At 47.2% G+C, this 19,546-nt stretch overlaps 1 protein-coding gene across 1 annotated transcript in view; it reads right to left on the bottom strand.

Annotated features, from left to right (window-relative positions):
- FRMPD2 (FERM and PDZ domain containing 2) overlaps positions 1-19,546 on the bottom strand; it is a 103,179-nt gene that overhangs the window by 71,312 nt on the left and 12,321 nt on the right. Inside the window, exons 7-15 of the mRNA XM_045023661.1 lie at positions 18,358-18,442; positions 15,705-15,855; positions 13,302-13,373; positions 12,411-12,585; positions 11,538-11,688; positions 11,303-11,441; positions 9,326-9,478; positions 4,662-4,847; positions 3,240-3,396 (exon numbers count right to left, since the gene is read on the bottom strand). Coding sequence (XP_044879596.1) covers positions 3,240-3,396; positions 4,662-4,847; positions 9,326-9,478; positions 11,303-11,441; positions 11,538-11,688; positions 12,411-12,585; positions 13,302-13,373; positions 15,705-15,855; positions 18,358-18,442 — 1,269 coding nt within the window. The remainder of the gene's footprint in view (positions 1-3,239; positions 3,397-4,661; positions 4,848-9,325; positions 9,479-11,302; positions 11,442-11,537; positions 11,689-12,410; positions 12,586-13,301; positions 13,374-15,704; positions 15,856-18,357; positions 18,443-19,546) is intronic.

Below are 19,546 nucleotides of genomic sequence, written 5' to 3' on the forward strand. Positions count from 1 at the left end.
TCTGCAGCACTGGAGAAGGGTCAGAGAAGAGTAATAAGAATGACTGAAAGATTAGAAAACATTTCTTATTATAGTGCTAGACTGAAGAAACTCTAGCTTAATAAAGAGATGGTTAAGGGGTGAATTGATCACAGTCTAAGTATCTACATGGGGAACAACCATTGGATAATGAGCTCTTCAATTTAGCAGAGAAAGATCTGAAACACTCCAATGGCTGGAAGCTGAAGTTAGGCAAATTCAGACTGGAAATCAGGTGTCAATTTTTAACAGTGAGGTTAATTAACCATTGGAACAACTTACCAAGGATTGCAGTGGATTCTCCATCACTGGCAATTATTAAATCAAGACTGGATGTTTTTTCCTAAAAGCTCTGTACTAGGAATTATTGTGGGGCAGTTCTCTGGCCTGTGTTAGGCAGGAGGTCACACTACATGGGGTCCCAGTGGTCCCTTCTGCCCTGGGAATTCTATTAATCTATTTACATCCCTGCCTCCAGGCCCAAGGAAAGTCTGGGTATAAGTTAAAGCTGACGGAGTCAATATTAATTTATTCAGGTTCCCTCTCAATGGGCTGGAATACCCCTTAAAGTGGACTTTGGGGCAGTTGATAGTTAAGGACGCACCTAGAAGTACAACAGAAACCCTGCTGCCATGACGATGTGGGTTGCAAGTTGGAGGGCTGGAAATCAATATGGTTGCACATTCCCCACTCCCTCCCCTGTTTGACCCTGATCTCCAGTGCCTCTCCCTACTAGACATTTTTGTAGCCCTCTGGAATGTTTCTTTTTAGTTTCATTACACCTAGGTTGCCCGTTTCGTCGGTGGGTTTGATCAGAGGCATTTGTTAAGAGGCATTGAAAGGGTGATCTGTCCATCTTCTCAGCAAAGCCTGAGAGTTGCCATAGTGATGGCTGAGTCGGGGAGCTGCATTAAGATCTGCAGAAAATGTGGCGGATGCATCTGAGCCATGCAGCAGTAAAAGGAGAGCTCTCCGAGCCACTCGCGTGGAAGGGATTCTGCCTTGCCGGGGAAAGACCTGCGCTGGGTTGCAAAGAGGGTCTAATTCTGAACAAGGGTCACTGCTGCCTGCCTTCAAAGAACCAATCCATCCAGGAGGACCCACAAGGAAAAGATAACTCTGCACTCAGGATCCACTGCCCCAGCCCATCAGGCTAATCGCCTGCACAAGACTGAACAGTCTGTGATTTGAAATGCTTGTAATCAGGGCTTGCATTATAATTTTCCTGCCTCCTAATTAATTTTTCTCCCTCATCTCTTGAATGTAATCATTTTCATTACAGAATATTGCTGCTCAACAAGCCTGATGGTGCAATCTCAGGTCTCATTTGTATACTGCAGATCACAGCTTCCTGGCATTAAATCAGAAATAAAAGGGGGTTTCATGGACATAAGTAGGGCCCTACCAAATTCAGGGTCCATTTTGGTCAATTTCAGAGTCATAGGATTTTAAAAATCATAAATTTCATGATTTCAGCTATTTAGATCTGAAATTTCACAGTGTTGTAATTGTAGGGGTCCTGAAGCAAAAAGGAGTTGTGTGTGGGGGAGGGGAGTCACAAGGATATTGTCAAGGGGGTTGTGGCACTGCTACCCTTACTTCTGTGTTGCTACTGGCAAAGTGCTGCCAATAGCCGCTGCTCTCCAGCCACCCAGCTGTGAAGGCTGGGCAGAAGTAAGGATGGCAATATCACAACACCCCTAAAATAACCTTCTGACCCCCTGCAACACTCTTTTGGGTCAGGACCCCCAATTTGAGAAACACTGGTCTCCTCCCTCTCTCCCCCCATGAAATCTGCATCATATAGGGTAAAAGCACACAAAAGACCAAATTTCACAGGGGAGACCAGAGTTCACAGTCCGTGATGCATTTTTCGTGGCCGTGAATTTTGTAGGGACCTAGACATAAGCTGCCTTTCTGCTACTTTCTAACAGGGCTGCAGGGGCCCCCACAAGAGTTTTTTGGGGCCCCTGGAGCAGGGTCCTTCACTCACTCCGGGGACCCCAGAGCTTCTTCTGCTCTGGGTCTTTGGCGGCAATTTGGCGGCGGGGTGTCCTTCCGCTCTGGGACCTGCCATCGAAGTCCCCCAAAGACCCACGGTGGGGGGGGGGTCCTTCCACCCTGGGACCCGCCGCCGAAGTGCCAGGTCTTCAGCGGCATTTCGGCGGGGGGCCCAGGACCCTTGAATCCTCTGGTCGGCCCTCTGCAGAGTGATTTCCTGTTAATTAAGTTGTGCAACAAGAACTTGGTCTCCTATGAAAGAATTTTGAAAATAAACTGATTAAGATATTAACCATTCTGTGCCCATGATATAACCTCATTGCCCAGCATGCAACACTTCCACTTGAGAGGGGGGCAGTCTGACCTAATGGCTAGTACACTCGTATGAGAGTCAGGGTTCCTAGCTCTGCCACTGACTCACAGGGCCAAATCTGCACCTTGCAGAAATTGGCATAACTCCATTGAAGTCAGTGGGCCAGATCCTCAGCTGTGAATCAGTGTAGCTCCACTGAAATCAATAGAGGTATGTGAAACCTTGGCCAAGTTATTTCCCTCTCGTCTCTGTCTCAGTTTCCCCATATATTATATTTACCCACCTCTTCAGAATACTGGGAGAGCTGTGGATGCAGAGTGCTATATAACAATCATAACATCATAGAAACGTCAGGCAGGAAGGGACCTGAGAAGTTATCAGGTCCAGCCCCCTGAGCTGAGACAGGACCAAGTAAACCTCACTTTTGGTCCTCACTCGGGCAAAAACTCCTAATGGACTAAATTCCGCCCTTGCACAAGTAGGCACAATAGCCATTGACTGCAATGGAACATGTCTCTGCTTGCCCCAGGGCTAGATCTGATCTGTTGTCCTTAAAATTCCCAGCAGGGTTCCTGCAGCTAAGTATAATAAAGCTTATTTCATACTAACCTAGTTTTATGGCACACGTCACCAGAGCACCTCCCAGAGGTTAATTCAACCTCACAGCCCCCAACCCCTGTGAGGTCAGGAAACATTACAGAGGGACAATTGAGTCAGAGTGAGATGAACTGATTGCACAAGGCCCATGGGAAGTTTGTGGTGGAGCCAAATGGCAAACCCAGATCTTCTGATTCCCAGCTCAGTGCCTACCCACCCAGCATCTCTCCTCTCCTTGAGTTTCCTCCATTCCTTACCAAATCTGCCCTTGCCTATTCCCCGTGTGACAGACAGTATCTATGACACTCACCAGACGAAGCTTGCTGAAGCTGCCTGGAATGCATCTGGGCATTAAATTTGTGCTGGGCAGAGCAGAGGTCCAGTATATATTTACAAGTCTTTGCCGTGTCAGTGACAAACGTGTGTTTTTTGCCACTGAAGTTGCTTTCGATCATGAACTTTCTTCTCTAAAGGAAATAAAAATACACCTTTCACTTTATATTCCACCCAGGACATTACCCAGGGGAATGCAAAGCTTCCCGATAGAATCATATTAGTTTGTCCAGGCATATATCTGGCCTGGCTCTGTAAGTGCAATGAACTCCTTCCACAACTCTGATATGAGTGAGTGGGGTGTCACTCATTTGCATTTGGGTCCTATCCTGACATCCATTGAAATCAGTGGGAATTCTGACATGGACTTCAGTGGCAGCAGGATCAGTAGGCATGAGAAAACTTGGACCTAAGAATGATGACATTTTAGCCAGTCGGACTGCAGACTGCAAATGCATTAAAGGGGCAAGCAGGCTAGTGGTGGGAAGGGAGTGGATGGCTGCGTGGTAATTGGCTGATACCCTTCTAATGTCAGAATGCCATGGTGGGGTGGGGGGTGGTATTGCAGTCCCACAACACTTTTCTTAGCACATCAGCATATAGAGAGGCAGGGGGGACATTGAGAGGGATCTGAGAGAGGAAGGGACAATTGCCACAGTGGCCCAATACAGTAGCAGAGGGGTCAAAAAAAGGGAAAGGCAGAGAGGAGATGGGAGAGAGAAATGGATATGGGTTAGAGCAGCAGACTACCAGCTGCCTGATAGAATCCCTCTGCTATGACCCACGCTGAGGGCTATGCTAGAGCCATGTGAATAGCTGATTGTTCAGTTTGGTGGCCGAACCAAAGAAGTAAAAAAAGGAAAAATTCATTTGGGGGTCAAATGAAATATTTTGTTTCATTTCTGGGGGTGGGGGGCATTAACACATTTTCACACGGTTTTATAGGAGGTTTTTCTCCAAGATTTGGCCTTGGAATCTATGAAAACTGGGGGAAATTCCAAAACAAAAAATTCTGACATTTTCCTCCCAAAAAAACATTCCTCCCTCCCCCAACTGAAATCGGCTCAGATCTGTGAACTGTTTTGGTTGACCTCAATATGCATTTTTGTCCAAAAAAGGTTTTGCACAAAAAATGTTCCCCAGGTCTAGGTTATGCAGGAGTGAACATTAGCCCCTAGAAGTGGTCAGAACTCAAGATCCAACCATCACTGAGCATTGGGATGCTCAGAACCCCACAGCTGGATCCCGATGTTTTTTGAACTGGGTCAAAAATGGACATGTCTCGTGCATAATGATTCTGAGCATGGCTCTGAAGTAGATGTTTGCATTTACCAAAGGAACAGACTGAGGGGGAGTAACCCAGAGCGGAGGGGTAAGGGTTCAGTGGGATCACACTCACGTGAGCTGAAATCCTCTCCATTTCCCTCCATTGAAATCTTAAACTGGCAATTCTGGTGTGGTTTTTCATCTCGTACACAATGATGCCCTTGGCACAGATTCCCAGGACAGTGTCCACTCCGGCTGCCTTCTTCTCTTGGGACACCCGATGGAACAGCACCCCATACTCCGGGAGTTGCTGAGTCACCTTTGCAGAGAGGGAGAGGGGTGCACTTACTCGGCGTTATGTGCAATGAATGCTAAATATCACACAGGGCCCAGTGCTGCAATCCCAGGACTTGAGCAGAAAGGAGCAAACCCAAAGGGAACCAATGCAGATGACGTGGAGGGGAGATGGGGAGCAGTGGCTCCCCTGCATGCTCCCACTCTCTTTAAGACTTGGAAACCCATTCAAAATTCTCATCCCAGCTCTCTCACTGACTTAGCATTTGATCTAGGGGATGTCAGGTCACCTCTCCCTGCCTCAATTTCCTAACTCTAAAATGGCCATAACCCTTCCCCTCCTGCCTCACAGGAGAGGCTGTGAGGACTTGTTACTTGTCTGTACAGTGCTCTGACAATTACAATGGATGCATGTACTCAGTGTCACTGCTACTTAGACACAGTGCAGATTCCTGAGTAGAAGTCTGCTCAGGGGTTAATGCCACTCCAGGAACATTCAGTTTTGTTCCTTCCCACCTTCTTCTCTGGGCCTTTGTTCCCGTGATCAGACCAAAACAATACAAAATGCATTAAACACACTGATAGTGCTAAAACTGCTAAGCAATTGATATCAGGAGTCAAGGCTGCCCCGGCACTATGTGGTTGTGGAATTTGCTTTATGCGTCGTAAAGAACCTCTGGAAATCTTAGCGTCAAGGAAAAAATAGCTCTCTGCCTTCAGTAATCTCACTCGGAGCTACTGCCCCATGGTTCTTCTTTCTTTTTTTTTTTTTTTTTTTTTAAATATGCATTACAAGCTACTGACTCACCTGGAAGCTTCAGCTCCAGGGCTCGCTAAATTGTAATTAAAGTGCAGGCCAAGCCTAACAGCAGCTTTGGGGAGGGGAATTTGGTTCCCACCAGGACTCCACTGAATTCCAGAGCAGTTGTTCAGCCCCATGCCCTTCCTGCACAAGGAGCGGGGGCAGTGCTTCAAAGAGCCAGCACTGCAGCCAGGGGGGGGACCAGCACTGTCTCTGCCCCGGAGCTGAGTATGTAGGCTGGAATAGAGTAGGAGAAGAACCCAATTGTCCCCTTATTCTACAACCCCTCACCCCAACATCTCTACACCTCCTCACCCTGCCACAACATGTTCAGCAATTATCCTGGGACTCAAATCTTACAATCCCTTGCAAAGGGCTGGTGGAATATGGCAAGCCACAGGGTGATTTTTCATCCATTTTGTGAGTTGTAGGCCAAAGCAAGCCTGAGAACTTGTGGTCTAGTCCATTCTCCTGCAGGCCAATCCAGCCTCTTAGCCCAAGCTTCTCAAAAGATTTTGGGAGACCAACATGAGTCACTTTAAAGGGGCCTGGTTTTCAGAACGTGCTCAGCATCTGTCCTTTGAGAATCAGGACCGTTTACGGTGAGTCAAGATGGGCACACAAAATCTGAGGCCTTCAAAACCAATAGCTAAATCTTGGCCTTAATCTTTAAATCCCGTTTCATATTGGGAGGAAGAATTTGCATGTCCTTGCTTTATGCACTAACTTTCTCACCATGTGTATGGCATGTTGGTGACACTTTATACAGACATCATCATTGAAACACAGACTAACAAAGCTATTTTTTAGACTAACAAAGCTATTTTTCTATGCATGATGGGATGGTCATTAATCACCACCAAGGAAACTAATACCAGGAGAATCAACAAACAACATGAAACACCAGGAATACTTTCTGCAGCTAATGACGAAGAGGTCTGATAATTCATGTATCTTGGCAGCACTGTAAGCTGGAACAGATGAAGACATAAAGCCAAAACAGTGAAAGCCAGACATGCCTTTGTAACTCTAAAGCTGACCTGGAGAAACAGAAATCTTGCCCTCCAAACAAAACTTTGAAGATTTAACATCATTTTAAAAATTGGTCTTACGATATTGTGCAGAAACTTGGAGACTTATCAAGACCTTGCTATCTATACTACAAGTTCTCATAAACAGCTGCCTCAGATAAATCCTCAGTATCAGATGGCCAGAAAGAATTCACAAATAAAGAACTCCAGAGGATGACAAAACAGAAACTGATAATACAGGAAATTATGGAATGAAAACTGAGATGGCTTGAACATATATGGAGGAAAGACTGAATAACATAACGAGACATGTTGGAATGGAACTCTCAGGGCAAGAGGGGATGAGGTAGACCAAGGATAACATGGAAAGGCACAGTAGAAGCAGAATTGAAAGCTATCAAAATGACATGAGAAGACATTGAGACTGCAGTAGGAGACCTGCAAAGATGGAAGGCAGCAGTGAAGGCCCTATGTTCCACATGAAATTGAATGGCAGAAGAGAGAGAGAAAAATCAGCCCATCTAATCAATTCCAGTGACAGTGTTAGGCCTTGGCTACACTGGTGCTTTACAGCGCTGCAACTTTCTTGCTCAGGGGTGTGAAAAAACACACCCCTGAGCGCAGCAGGTTACAGCGCTGTAAAGCGCCAGTGTAAACACTGCCCCAGCGCTGGGAGTGCGGATCCGAGCGCTGTAAGCTAATCCCCATAGGGAGGTGGAGTACCTGCAGCGCTGGGAGAGCTCTCTCCCAGCGCTGGCGCCTCAACCATACTCGCACTTCAAAGCGCTGCTGCGGGAGCGCTCCCGCGGCAGCACTGTATGGCTGCAAGTGTAGCCATACCCTTAGGCAATAAACTAACACAATTAAGCAGCAACTCAGCTGAACTGATTATATAAATAAAGGCATATGTCACTGCTGCAAAACGGCTAATGTTCAGAGAAACTCTGATCCTAGATATTTCAAATGTAAGGGGAGGGAAAAGAAAAGGTAAAAATCACACACACAGGTAACCCACACCTAGACCAACAGTGTTGTTGTAACCATGTTTGTACCAGGATACCAGAGAGACAAGGTGGGTCAGGTAATAACTTTTATTGGACCAACTTTTGTTGATGAGAGAGACAAGCTAAATAACCCCAACTATACATACAACATGATGGGGGCTAATTTAGCTACAACGAGTCAGGAAAAAGATCTTGGCGTCATCGTGGATAGTTCTCTGAAGATGTCCACGCAGTGTGCAGAGGCGGTCAAAAAAGCAAACAGGATGTTAGGAATCATTAAAAAGGGGATAGAGAATAAGACTGAGAATATATTATTGCCCTTATATAAATCCATGGTACGCCCACATCTCGAATACTGTGTACAGATGTGGTCTCCTCACCTCAAAAAAGATATTCTAGCACTAGAAAAGGTTCAGAAAAGGGCAACTAAAATGATTAGGGGTTTAGAGAGGGTCCCATACGAGGAAAGATTAAAGAGGCTAGGACTCTTCAGCTTGGAAAAGAGAAGACTAAGGGGGGACATGATAGAGGTATATAAAATCATGAGTGATGTTGAGAAAGTGGATAAGGAAAAGTTATTTACTTATTCCCATAATACAAGAACTAGGGGTCACCAAATGAAATTAATAGGCAGCAGGTTTAAAACAAATAAAAGGAAGTTCTTCTTCACGCAGCGCACAGTCAGCTTGTGGAACTCCTTACCTGAGGAGGTTGTGAAGGCTAGGACTATAACAATGTTTAAAAGGGGACTGGATAAATTCATGGTGTCTAAGTCCATAAATGGCTATTAGCCAGAATGGGTAAGAATGGTGTCCCTAGCCTCTGTTCGTCAGAGGATGGAGATGGATGGCAGGAGAGAGATCACTTGATCATTGCCTGTTAGATTCACTCCCTCTGGGGCACCTGGCATTGGCCACTGTCGGTAGACAGATACTGGGCTAGATGGACCTTTGGTCTGACCCGGTACGGCCTTTCTTATGTTCTTATGTTCTTATTATGTTCTACACAGGGGCTCTTCTCCAGGTCTGGGAACGGTACACAGCTAAATACCAAGTCAAAGAGAGAGTTCATCCACTGCAGTAATGGAGAGAGGGTTGCAGGAATGGACCCCAGAGCAACTAAAAATTTCCCAAAGAGAAGATCCTGCTATAAGGAGAGTGTGTGATTGGAAAATCAACTGGCAAATGCAGCCACCCTGGAGAGTAGCATTCCCTCACACTACCACTGTGAAAGCTTTCTGGTCACAATGGGAAAGCTCAGAGATTAAATATTGTATCGGAGATGGAAGAAACCAGCATGTGATGGATACAGATACCCACTGCTCGCTCCTCTCTGCCCCCTCTCCCCCCTGTCACTCACACTTAAGGCAGGAGAAAAGTGAGAGTGCATAGCAATAGAGTAACCACAATCAGCCTTTAGGTGTCTAGTCTGTTTATTCATAACTCTGAATGTCCTGGTTTTGCCATGGTTGCTTTGCTAACTCCAATGTCTTTGAAAGGACTTCTATCCCTAACCTGCCGATACGTACTCTCAGCTTGCACACATGTTCTGCCACCTTTCTGATGTCATATCAGACCAGTGACAGGGAAACAACAGCCCAAGGAGAAAGAGACAGGGCCCTTCTACTGCAAAATAAATAAATAAAGTTGGACGCATTGGACGATACCCTTAAAAATTCCAACTCGGCTTCATCTTCAAAGAGGGAGTGGTTCATGCGGTGCAGCTTGGCGAGTTCTCGCTGTATGCACGTCAGGGTCATTTTCTCTATCCGGCTCGCAGGAACGTAGTCTTCAACGCGAAAATAGTTCTTCCCATGCATCTTCGGGAGAGAAATGGAGAAACGAGAGGGGGAAATGTTAGTTCCCAAGGTGCTGTAGATAGGGCTGAAAATACAGTTCACACAAAAGCAGAAGAGCTGTTGAAGGGAGGGTGCAACATCACACATGGCATGGGGCCCCATTCTGGCTTTTGCTGCTGGAGGCATGACAGGAGGGATGGGATGCAGAGTCATAGCGGGCAGATGCAAGGAGACTGTCTCAGGGGAGTGTGAGGAGTACGGCTTCTCACATCCACTGCACAAGTGTGCAGCTTCTCTCCCTCTGCATGCCGGTCTCTGGGTACTAACTGGTTCATGAAGGAGAGGCTCTGGCTTCCATTGCTCTTGGAGCACCATTAGTTCTGTGTCAGCTGGCCCCCAACATGCTTTCAGGAAACTAGCCCCATTCTGTTTGGCTCCTGTACAGGTGTTCTTAGGAGAGGGAGGAAGAGAGGTCCACAGCCCTTCTTCCCCCTTTCCTTCCCCCAAGACAACTGCACAAGACAATGAAGAATATAGCCTACACTGTAGTCTGGAAACTCTATCTATATTAGCAGCAAAGAATCCTGTGGCACCTTATAGACGAACAGACGTTTTGCAGCATGAGCTTTCGTGGGTGAATACCCACTTCTCCAAAGAAGTGGGTATTCACCCACGAAAGCTCATGCTGCAAAACGTCTGTTAGTCTATAAGGTGCCACAGGATTCTTTGCTGCTTTTACAGAACCAGACTAACACGACTACCCCTCTGATACTCTATCTATATTGTCCAGTGTACATGGCAACATGTAGTGCCTCTGCTCTCTGTGTACTGCACCTTTAAATTCTAAAACTGCCTGTGGCCAGAGACAGCAGCCATTCTGTTCTCAGAGTTACTGCAGCTGTTACAGAAGAGGACAACACTCCCAGTGAGCTCCCTATCATGGGTACTTTACTTCTATTCTTTCTTGACTTTTATATTAGATTAAGGAAAACAACAACAGAGACTGAGAGCCAGATCCTCGGCTGGTATGAATCAATGCACTTCCACTTCAGGTGATGGAGTCACACCAGCTGGAGATCTGGCCTGGACTCAAACAGCTGCCCTTTGTATATGGAAAAAACATCATTTATTACACCCAGGGATTGGACAACTGGTTCAGAAATATCTGCACTGACATCCCTGTACCTTTGCCTCTTCCTACAACCCAGCCCAAATGGCAACTATTAGAATGAGCTGAAATGTTCAATTTCAATATCTTCCTTATTTTTTCATTTCTGCAAGCCCCTCTGCACTTCTGAGTTGCATCCATGGCTGGAATTACTCTGGAGATCTTCTGGGATTTCTGGCCTTACCACGCAAGCAGGAAGTACCAGGAATCTCTCAAGAAGGACCAGTCTCCAGGGGCGGCTCCAGGCACCAACACGCCACGCGTGTGCTTGGGGCGGCAAGCCACTGGGGGCGCTCTGCCGGTCGCTGTGAGGGCGGCAGGCAGGCTGCCTTCAGCGGCTTGCCTGCGGAGGGTCCGCTGGTGCTGCGGCTTTGGCGGACCTCCCGCAGTCACAGAGGTGCTTGGGGCGGCAAAATGCCTAGAGCCGCCCCTGCCAGTCTCCAAGATTTCCAGCCAAGCTTGTCATATTCAGGAGTGCTGCATACTCAGGCAAACTTTAGGGACAACTAATCTGAACTTGAAATGTGAATCCTTTCGGGTTCACTCACTCTACTGAGAAATGCCAGCAGAACTGAAGTCAAGGTGCCATTTAACTTGCATCTTAACTGTAAGAGACGAGGAAAGCCACACAGACTGACGGCGGACACCTCTGAGAAGAGGTGTATTATTTACCGTACCTCGGGAGCATAATTTCCAAGTTCTGCCTGCAAGGCTAAAGCACCTAACTGCAGGGAGGTCTCGTCATTGCAGTACAGCCGCTCCTCCAGAATATCTTTACGAAGCTGCAGGTAAAACTGATGCCTTGTCAGACCATGTCTGGAAAACAAGAGAGACTGGGAATGTCATAAGTTTCGAACCCCAATATTAAATGCCACCTTCCTCTTTGGCTGCCGACAGAACCCTGGCTCTTACTGGATGATGTTAAAGTGGCTGACGAAGAATTTTATCCTCAGAAAGAGTGTGAAGTTAATGATGAAGGTTTTCTTCTTGGGTTGGTCATTCCAGCCCTCTGGGGCCACTTTGTAGAGTTTGGTCTCATCGTCCAAAAAGAAAAACTCTTTACCTGAAATGAGACATTGGGGTTTCATGATGTGCGAAGCAGAAGGAGACCATTCAATAGAGCTGAATTCTGCTGCTTTTCATTCACCCCTTTCACCCCTCTCTTCCTTCAGCAGATTGCCAGGAAGGGCTCAGAGAGTCAGAGACCACAGCTGCCCTCCATGATGGTTATTCATGGCTTATTCCACCCTGGAAATACCCAGGGTAACTCCCTGTACAGCTATCCAGATGATTGATGGGGCCAGCCCTTTGTTGACACTCAAGAGGTAGGGAGGGCATAAAGAGATCCTGACACTTCATACAATCCTCATGCTCCCTACCAGTGCTCTGTGACTGCTAGCCACTCCAAAGGACCAGGGGTGGGCTCTTTAAGGGGAGTAGCTGAGATTATACTCCCCCTCTGGACAAGGACGCTTTTGGAGGCATGTGGCCCACCTGAAGCACAGAGCTTCCTGGAACTCCTGATGGGGCAACATGGCTCTGCCCTACCTCAGGATAAGTCTGGGTCTAAGGCCTTATCTACATTGAGATCACGTAGCTGCACTGGTGCACACTTCTGCAGTGGACACGGTTTACACCAGAGGGGCTTAATCCTGTTTGAAACTGAACTTCTAAAATGCCTTCCACCTGAGGATCTCAAAGGGTTCCACTCACATTAATTAGTACAGGCTAGCATGACTCCTATAGTCACGAGCCACTGTGCAGCCACTAGACATGGCCATGTACCTTTCAGGTAAGCTAAGCTGAAGTAGAAATGTTCCACCAGGTTTGCGTAGGCCACAACCGTATTGAAGACATCTCTCGCCTTCGACTTGATGTCACATTTCACCTCGAGGCACTGCCCGCTGAGCAGAATCACACTGAGGTCCCTTTGAGACAAATAGGATTTCCCTTTTTTAGTCTGAAAACACAAACCGGAGAGTTGAGAATGAGTGCCGTGTTCATGCAGAAACACCTGCCGGATTCCTGGTCTCTGGGTCTCCTGGTCCCATGGCCCAGCTGAAGGGAATCAGTTGCAAAGACTGCTGCTGCCTAGTCATGTCACAAGCATTTCAAACTTTTCGAAAATGTATGGCGTCCCCAGGGCAAACAAACAACCATTTCCAGACAGCGTCTGGGGTTCTTTCAAGTTGGACCTTAGCTCCTGGGTTTCCAGTACTTGTTTATTTCATAATATTGATATTCCTGTCAGGATTTTTACCACAACATCCCTGCTATGCGCTCTCAGCCTTAACTCCAGCTTAATAAAGTTTTTTGTCTGGGAAGTACACTACAGGTGTTCACTGCTTTAGCATAGGCAGCATAGTGTACATGATGTGTTGTGTAATCTCAGAGGACATCTATCCTCCTCCCCAAAGTTTTGCATCAAAATGACCTTCCCTAACCGAGGCTTGATGGATGAGGCTCCATCAGTTTCACTCTGACTGCAGCAACAGGGATCACAACATAGCAATGTGAGGTGCTCACCTGTCTTTAGGGTCTCAGTATGCTACCTCTGCAGGACTCCCGTCATGGGGAATACCGGCCTGGGAATTAAAGGCAGGTTTTACAGGGTAGCATAGAGATTTAATCTAAGAGTCACCAGATCAGGCCAAAATTCCAGACATTCATATTTACCACAATGGATCCAGGCAGTTGTAAGGTCACTGGTGGTTCACTGGACAGAATGATAAATTCTGGCCCTGAAAACTGGGAAGAAGCAATTTAGAAAGTTAATAAAATGAGTCATTCATATTCTGAAGATCCCAGCTCTCTCTCTACACACACCCAGCAAAGCAGGGACGTGAACCTGGCCCTTCTACATTGCAGGTGAGTCCCTGGCCTCCAGGCTATTGGCTACAGCAGGGAGCAGCTTGCTCCCTCATTTTGCACAAGAAGGCCCCAGTTTCATCCCGCTGCAGAAATGGAAAATTTTTGAACTCTCAGAATTATTTGTAGGCTGGGAAAGCCCTGCCGAGCCCTACCCTTTACACTCCTCCAGCAGCCAAAGGGGGTGGGACCAGCTGAGGCAGCCCTAGGTCCCCCACTCAGATCCAGAGAAGCACAATAGCATTTTTGTCTTTCCTTCACTATTGTTTTATACTTATATTGTCAGCTGAATGGGGCAGAGAATCTTTTTGTGCTACGTATGGACAGCACCTAGCGCAGTTGGGGCCAGTCCATGACTGGGGGCTCTGAGGTGCTACTGTAATATAAACAGTAAATAAATAATAGCTTGCCCTGCCCATCCATTTCACACTCCCTCTTTCTTTTCTCCTGCAAAGTGTTTCGTTGTGCGATTATTGGATTCCAATTATGAATCTGACACCCCACCCCCCCAAAAAAGGTAAGACTATTAAAATCTAAATTCCACTGTAGAACAATTATTTTTCTCTCTCTAACAAGCTCCAAGTGCTGACGCACGTGGCTATTGATCTTCAAAGCCCTGCCACTGCTCAGGCCTGAGACGAGAGGGAATTTGAATTCTCTGGGAGCAGCCCCACTGATTTGAAAGACAGAAGAAAGAGGACGACAGCAGCAGCCCAAGGGGCCACGCAGGCAGCAACAAGCTTGGGTTGCTTAGAGGAGGTCTGAAGAGTGGACCTGGCATGAAAGAAATAAAGTAACCTGAAAAGAGAAGCATATTTCCCAGCTCCACAGAAATCTGCTTGCCAGCATCTTTTGCTGCAGCATTATGGAAACAAAACCACCCAAATTAAAATAGCGAAAAGCTCCTCTCTCTGTGTACACATGCAGCTGGGCGATTGACAGTTCTGGAGGCTGACCCCCTCTGCTTTCCATAGCACAAGGATACCACCCTCAACCACAGCTGAGGATGAAAGGAGAACTAAATCCCAATGGTTCATTTATTCCTTGGCTTCAATGCTGAGACTGCTAAGCACCATCCCCATTTTACAGACAGGACATTCATAGTCACAGGTTATACAACACCTTAATGGTGGCACTACCAATAGCTCCAAGATCACTCAACTATCCCATGGGTGTGTTAATTTCTAGGCTATGCCTTCTGCCTGGGTGTATATTGTAAAAGAAGAGCAACATGGGATTGTTCTAAAGCTCTTTGATCCCTATTGACTGCAATGGGCTTTGGATCCAGCCCTTCTCTGGGGTGTTGAAGGCACAGCTAAGGTGACTGATAGAAACACCCCTTCGTATGCATTACTGGTCCCAGAAAGCATGACTAGAACCTCACGCGGGAAATTTGGCCTTTTAGGGTTCAGTCCTACAGCTCCTAGTCCTTATGTAGACAAAGCTCCCATTGACATCTCTGGGAGTCTGATTGCTGGACTGAGCTCTTTATTACACCCAGATCCTATGGTGCCCAGGGCCGGTGCAACCATTTAGGCAAACTAGGCAGCCGCCTAGGGCGCCTAAAAGCCCGCTCAGGCGAGGAGGTGGAATGGAGGTGAACTGGGGTGGGGGGGGCACGGGGAGGACCACCTGCAGTAATGGGGGGGGCGCACAGGGGAACCGCTTCCCGCCCCAGATCATCTCCACTCTGCCTCCTCCGCTGAGCACACAGCCCCCGCTCTAAGTCTCCTCCAGTCTGCGCCGCAAGCCTGGGAGGGGAGGAGAATTAGAGCGGCGCCGGCGTGCTCAGCAGAGGAGAGCTGGGGTGGGGTCCCCAGGCGGGGTTAGCTGCCATGGAGGGGGGGCTCCCCGGGCAGGGTTAGCTGCGGGGGGGGAGGGGTAGCTGCTGCGGGGAGGGCTCCCCGGGTGGCGGGCTGGGTTAGCTGCCGCAGGGGGGCTCCCTTCTGGTGGGAGGGGCGGGTGGGCATAGTTAGCCGCCGCCAGAGGGGCAGCGGGTGGGGTTAGCTGGAGGGGGCGCAAGGTGGAAGTTCCACCTAAGGTGCGAAACTTCCTTGCACCGGCCCTGATGGTGCCCCTTCTGGGCTCGGTCGTTATGGGAGGCCATTCTGATGAGCTGAGTCAGCTATCCAATAGACCCTACACCGTTGGGGGCAGGTATCTGTGCGGGCTTTACATTTTGCAATCAGTGCACTCATTTTCACTAGTCACCTTTTCTTTCCTTTGGAACATGCACCTCAGAGACGCAGCAGCTGCTAACGAGTCCTTGGCAGACACCGAGAAGGTAGAGCCTAAATTCAGAAGGTTGGGCTTGTCGTTCTTCTGAGTTCCAGCAGGGATTTCATCCACAGCACTTGCTGATCTTCAAAGAATTGAGCAATATTTCAGATTGTGTATCCAGAGCAACGGACAGAGAGTTTAAAAGTCTTTGAGTGGCACTGTCTTATGCAATAAAGGACAATCTCCATGATCTACAAGGCATGACCCCTACAGAAAAGTGTTATATGGATAAAACTGTGAAGGTTCTACAGAAATTAATCTAAAAGCCTATAAGATTTAAACAGAGAATGTGTTCCTTTCTATACTGCCTGGGCCAGATCCTCAGTTTCTGGAAATCAGCATAGCCCCCTGAAGTCAGTGAAGCTATTGCCAATTTACATCAGCAGAGGATTTGGCTGCAGGTTGTTTGAATTATCCTCAAGAAATCTGCAGCAAGGATGACATTTTCTATTAAATTCTATAGGGTGGTTAAAAAACAACAGGGGAAAGGGTACCATTCTTCATTACTTTCTATAGGCTATTTTCAGGATGGGAGACATTGAATCTAATCAAATAACTGAGGTTTCAGACAGTCAAGGGGATTGTCAGTGTAATTAACAGATGTTGAGCACTGTGGAAAATCGAGGTTCAGATAATGTCAACAATACTGGAGATTTAACCCTTAAAACACTGATGTCATCCACACTGCCAGACAAATGTACACTTATCAGAAATATGTAATGCATATGCACTGTTATATATAGGGAATGGCCAATGCCAAGCTGTGGGTATAAAGGTTTTGCTGGCATTAGTTTGGATTAGTTGTGTTATTAACAAATAGCAAAGTGGTGAGTGAGCTTTGGCAGCCATTCCAAACTTCTATACCCACCACGCTATCATATATTCTGAATATACCACATGTATTAGAGCAAATCTATTTGAGAGATGTTTCCAAAGATTTTTAAATGTTTCCCTGAGAATATTTGCTGTATCTTTTTTACCATCAGTCCAGCCTCAGAGGGAGAGAAAAATTAAAGCCAATGACCTAAAATAGCTTTTCTAGACATAAAAATGTCAGGAGTTTGAAGCCCAATGCCAAGCATAGTGGGTCCAGTGGGAAGATGAGAGTCTCTCCTTGCCCATGGGAGAAGGCTGCCATTTCTCATCCTGTGAGATATCAGACTTCAAAGCTGTGACATTTTTATGTACAGGCTCCAATCCTGCATACACTCGTGGGCATGCTTCATTTGAATACCCTGAGTAGTCCCACTGAAGTCAATGTGGTAAAGTTAAAACACACGCCTATGGGCCTTCAGGATTAGAGTCATAGATCGTAAACCCATCATGGACCCAAGACTCTATATTGCCCGCCCTGGACCTTAGACCATAGTAATTTGGGAAGTGATTCCACCTTTGGGCAGAGTTGACAATAACAGTGTCAGCATGTTGACTTGGAACACCCTGGCAGGGACGGTTGATTGGGCAAAGGGCCGGTGAGGTGCTCAAAAAGCACACGATAAATACACTGATCAATTTAACATGTGACTATCACCTCTAAATGTACCAAATCCCCACAAAAATCACTGCTGTCCTGGGGCATGCACTGCAATGATTTCTTACGTACATATGGGGGAACATGGAGTAGCTCACAGCTCTGGTAATTGTGGTTAACTGTTGGCTGTTTAATAGGAAGTTCAATCAGTTTACTCAGGACGTGGTTAATGGAGAAATCTAAATGCAGCACTTCCCATGGTTCTGAATTAAGTCAATCATGCTTGATGGCAGGAACTCCTGTTTAACTAGGACAAGAATTCTGCTTAACTGGGGTAACTATCATGGATTAAGGGGTATGTAAATAGGGGATTCTGGTCTTTGTGATGCTCAGAGGCTAACAATTCTTAGGCCTTGTCTGCACTTGGAATTAGACCCAACTGCAGTTGCAGCATGCTAGCCCCCTGCTTTAGACATCCCAAGATAGGCAGAGGTGCAGCATACTCTGTTTTCAAAAAGGAATTAGCTCCAGTGATGCAAATCACAGCGTCCATGGTCTACACTTGGGATTTGCACTGGAGCAGTCACAACTGGTTGCTGGCCACCCCTGGCTGAATCGAGGCCAATCCCCCAAGTAGAGACAAGCCCCATAGCTTTCTGCTGGTGGCATCTGTTGGTTACCTTTAACTCTTTAGTGAGCCAGGGCGGTTGAAATAGTGACTCAGTCTGAGAACCTATAGGAAAAGCTAACATTACTCTGAAAACCATGTACTGCAAACTCGGCCTATCAGGGCCCATCTCTTATAAATCAGACCTCTCGTACAGTAACATCAGCACAAGTTGGGGGCCCAAACCTGAAGTCTTTGCTCCATTTTCCCTTCGCCCTTATTCAGGAAAACACTCCCTGAAGGGAATGAGAGGTTTTCTCTGAGGAAGGACCGAGCAGGAGTGCAGTGAAGTCTTCAGGATTTGGCTCTAGATGAACAGTGTCTGCTACCACATGGCTAACTGATCCAGTTGCTCCCTGTAGTTTCACACTGGCTCACTAGATCCCCTGTGCCTCCCACAGTCATAAAAAGGTCCATCTTTTAAGGATAAAAACTTTCCTGATTACCTGTTAATGAAGAGCTTGTAGCTACTGTGTGTCCTCGACCCACTCCGGTTTGGGTCCCACGCCTGCTGTGCCTGCGGAGCTCTCCCTAACATTAAATCAAGGGAATATCACAATCACTGTCACTGAAGCAGTGCCAAAGGTGGCAAAAGCTTGCTTTACATAGGGAGGCAGAGGGATGGGAGGGGGAGCAGGGGTGGGTGCTCTGCCTAGGGAGCAAGAAGGGGAGCTACTGAGACTCAGCGGGGTGGGACAGCCGGCTCCAGGCTGGGGAAGGGGTCCTGGCGATTCATGTCTCGCTTTTGCCAGCCACCAAGTGTAGCTGCTCCCAGCTCCAGCCCAGTCACCCCGGGTCCCACCTGCTCCCCGGCCCAATCACAGGCACAATGGTGGCTGCTCCAGCCCCTCCACGTCCAGCTCTCACTTCTACCACCCTCCTACCTATTCGTTCCCAGAATGCAGCAGAACAACACTTGTGGGTGGAAACATAGATCTGCCCTCTCCCCAATATTTCCATTGTGAGGGCACTAGCCCCAACTGCCTCCCAGTTCCATCTCCCCTGAGGCGCGCACAGCATTAGATCCTGGGACAATATGGCAGGGAGAAGATTTGAACTGGCTGTCCTGTATCCTTGTTTGCGGGACATAATAAATGACTGCACGACAGAGTTGGTTGAACACTGCATTAACAGCATCAGTGAATAATCCTTCGTATTGGGACTGGCTGTTTGGTTCGGCCATGTCTGAAGCCCTTGTTATTCACTGTTCGTGGACGTTCAGACAAATGAGTTTGGGGGAATGGCTGTTTGTGTGTGAATCCCTATATTTGCGTGAATATGAGGGTCCTGTGTGAAAACAGGAGCATTTATTATTCCACTGAAGTCCTTATTCTTCTGTTTAAATGTTTTCCAGTCATCCGATCAAGGAAGAGAAACAATATTATGTGACACAGGTTGCCAATCACACCCCAGCCATACAAAACAGCTGAAGTGAACTGTTTGCAGGCTATTTGGCCAATAGTTTGCAGAAACTATTTGGTGAATATTTCTGAATAACTAATACAAGCACAGAAACCAGGGTTTGTTGGGGAGTGATTTGCAAATGGAAATGAGCTAGAGGTGAGCAGGGTCTAATTCCCTCCAATTATGGGGGAGCTAAAATCAGGTGCAGCACCAGAAATGAGTGTTATTATC

Source organism: Mauremys mutica, chromosome 7 (assembly GCF_020497125.1).
Source record: "Mauremys mutica isolate MM-2020 ecotype Southern chromosome 7, ASM2049712v1, whole genome shotgun sequence".
NCBI lineage: Eukaryota > Metazoa > Chordata > Testudines > Geoemydidae > Mauremys > Mauremys mutica.